This window comes from Arachis ipaensis, chromosome B04, assembly GCF_000816755.2.
Source record: "Arachis ipaensis cultivar K30076 chromosome B04, Araip1.1, whole genome shotgun sequence".
NCBI lineage: Eukaryota > Viridiplantae > Streptophyta > Magnoliopsida > Fabales > Fabaceae > Arachis > Arachis ipaensis.
In genome coordinates, this window is record NC_029788.2 from 103,067,121 (window position 1) to 103,070,335 (window position 3,215).

The 3,215-nt window shown below is 28.1% G+C and overlaps 1 protein-coding gene across 1 annotated transcript in view; it reads right to left on the minus strand.

The window, feature by feature from the left end:
• Nucleotides 536-3,215, minus strand: part of LOC107639704 (ammonium transporter 2) — a 17,859-nt gene continuing 15,179 nt past the window's right edge. The window contains exons 4-5 of the mRNA XM_016343271.2: nt 2,848-2,951; nt 536-1,526 (exon numbers count right to left, since the gene is read on the minus strand). Coding sequence (XP_016198757.1) covers nt 1,095-1,526; nt 2,848-2,951 — 536 coding nt within the window. The 3' untranslated portion in view covers nt 536-1,094. The remainder of the gene's footprint in view (nt 1,527-2,847; nt 2,952-3,215) is intronic.

Sequence of the window (3,215 nt, forward strand, 5' to 3'; positions counted from 1 at the left end):
TAGTATTTATAAAATTTATGGGTATAAATAATTATTTTTTTTATAATTTATTACAAAATTAAAGTATTCTTCTATGACGCAAAATTGAAAGTATTAAATAAAATCTTATGTCATCATAATATAGAGTAAGACTTTTTCTCGTAGTGTTTTTAATCTCTTTAATTGATCTTATGTGTCACCATACAAAAGTCAATTGCTTTGGACAAAGTACAATTGTAGTACCATGCCTTGAGAATGACATTAAAGCTTATATAATAAAATTAGCTTTTCTTTTTCTTTTTTTTTTTTTTCTGTATCGTAGATTACATCAATCTTGCTATCAGCTAATAAAGATTTGGTTTATATATATAATCTAATTACTTAATGATAGTGTACAAAGTGAATCAAAGTTAAATCCGGTTTTAAAAGTAGTTGGGAATATATAGTGATTAAAAATAATAATATATAGTTAAGCTTATTTATCAAAGTAATAGACATTATTTTATTTTCAAATGTAAATTATACGACAAGAGGAACAGAAATCATAACCATGTCGTTGACATTGAACTAGAAATTTCCATTCCTGAAAATCAAAATTCTACTTACATCACCCTCAAAATTAATTAGCATCATTTGCCTATGGTATTAATTTCATACAGATCCACTTTATACAATTGAGTGAACAAATTAAATTAAAGCTTCAACGCTCAGCTACAACACTAGTAGAGTAGAGCCTCTCTTCTCTGACTCTTAAATATGGAGAAAACCTAATTATAGTGTCAATACTAATAATAGCTTTATGACGTTTCAGTTTTAGTATACCCAGCTCAAAGGAAAAGGAGAAGGGTAATAAAGTCTTACAACAGATTTACATCTCATACCACTTAAACAAAAAAAAATTCCATGTATTCTAGAAATACTGGTATGGTATTCTAATAATTTTAATCGTAAGATCAACTATTAAAATTATTAGAACATCAATGTGTATTTTTTGAATACCTGAAAATATAGACAAAAGATATTTTAACCATCTATCCTTATGAAATAAATGATTAAAATTTCAAAATGTCTATCATGCAAAAATAATTGTGATTAAAAAAACACTACTATACTACTCACAAATTGATGGTGACACCTCTTGCACCACTAACATAAGGTGAAACAGAAGAATTGCCATTATTATTTTGTGTCCCATGCCTTGTAGGATCATATTTTTCACCATCACCCCAAAGTGCATAAGCTTCTTCACCATGAACAGCGTCATCACCAATCTCAAGTTGCTCATCAGGCATCCTCAAAGGTATGAACAATTGGATGACGAGAAGAATTATGGTGGTTGAGACCAAGTTCCAACCAATTACGAACAATGCTGCAACCAATTGTTTTAGGAACTGAACACCACCATTACCACCATAGAATGCACCTCTTGAATTGGTTACCGGTAGTAGCAGGTTGCAAAGTGTTGGTTCTGCGAAGAGACCTGTGAGAAGCCCACCCAATAGGCCAGCTACTGCATGTGTATGAAATACACCTAGGGTGTCATCTACCTGAACATAATATTGAAAATTAATTGTGTAAGGAGAAAAATAGAATAAATATGCACATCATATATGGTAAACAAATTAACTAGATACTTATAGATAGATTAAAAAATCATATTGTGGTTAATGTTTTTTTAAGTACAAAAGTAACTATGCATCATAATTATTTGTTGGTCTTCACCTTCTTATATTATCATATACTCTCTTTATTTACAGATAATTGTCCACTATATTCAATATTAGAAACATGATTGAAATGTGTATTAAAATTAAATTACGAAAAAAGAATTAATTTACAAAGTTACCATTAATAATGATCATCTTTCTTGATTATTTTATTTATTTATTATTCTCTTTTGTTGTTATTCCAATAATAAATTAAGGAATATATGATCCAAAATATCTTACATACAATTATAATTTTTTTAAAGAGGAGTGTTAGTGTTAGGAATCAGCAAATTTTGTGATTTGTAGTCATCATTGATATTTTTAATGGTGTGAGATTTCATCTAATAATATGAAATTATTCGTCGGGTTAGGGGATACCGTGAGCAACCAAATAAAAAAATATGAAATTATTCATTTTTTTTGCTGGTTAAATACTAGTCAAATTTTAATAAAAGTGCTGACTTTTTAATTTTTTTTAAATAAACAATTAATTTTGTAAAAAAAAAAAAAACTAAAATAGTTCAGCCCGTATAAACTGGTGACATAAAATATTATATTAACCGTATAATTAACTACCAGCCTACCACCATAGTTAAGTAGAACCCATTTTACGAATTAATCAATTAGACTTAAACATGATAATAGCATGTGTGAACTGAACCCCCCAAATTACATATAAATTAATAAAAATAATGCAACTATTCTCCATGGAAAATTTAACAGACCAGACTAAATTCCAAGTCAACTATTCAAACACGAAAACCCAAGAGATAGAAACAAAATGGAATAGTTAATTTTGTTATTTATTTTTTTAAAAAAATATTTAAATACATTAATTTAATTGAATGATCATATAAAATTATTTTTTTTATAATATTAACACATACAAATTAAACTCAAGTTTCCAGATTATCCTTTCAAGTTTCAACCTCAGCTTAGAGTGCTTATGAGCTGACGATGAAGTTGAATGACGTATGATATTATTGGCTTGCTTCTTGTATCATTGAATGAAGTGTTAAAAGTTAAAAGATTCACGTGCATAACAAATGAGAAAAATAAACGTGACCCTACACCTAATTAAACTTTTTGCTTAATTAACGGTGAGAAATAATAGAGTGTTATTTGAAGAGAAAAGAGAGAAATTAAAGAGGAGGAAGACCTTCTGAAGGAGGCTTGACTTTTTGTGAAGAATCATCATTGAGACCCACGGAATGCTTCCAGATAGCATTCCCATCACTATAGCCGCCCACGATTGCACAAGCCCTGTGTGTGTAAGCAAGTTTTCAAGGCCCCATTATCATTTTATTTATTTTCTTTTCAACAAATACTGCATCTACATATATATGGTCTAATACTAATGGAATCTTATGTCACTATTATAAATTTTTAAGTAATTGTATGTAAATTGTATCATAAGTTCATAACACACTTGCTATTTGCAAGGAACTATATATAATTATATATATTAGTTGTTAACTTTTTTCATTAATATGTTTTATTATTGTATAAAATTAAAGGTTGAGTTTA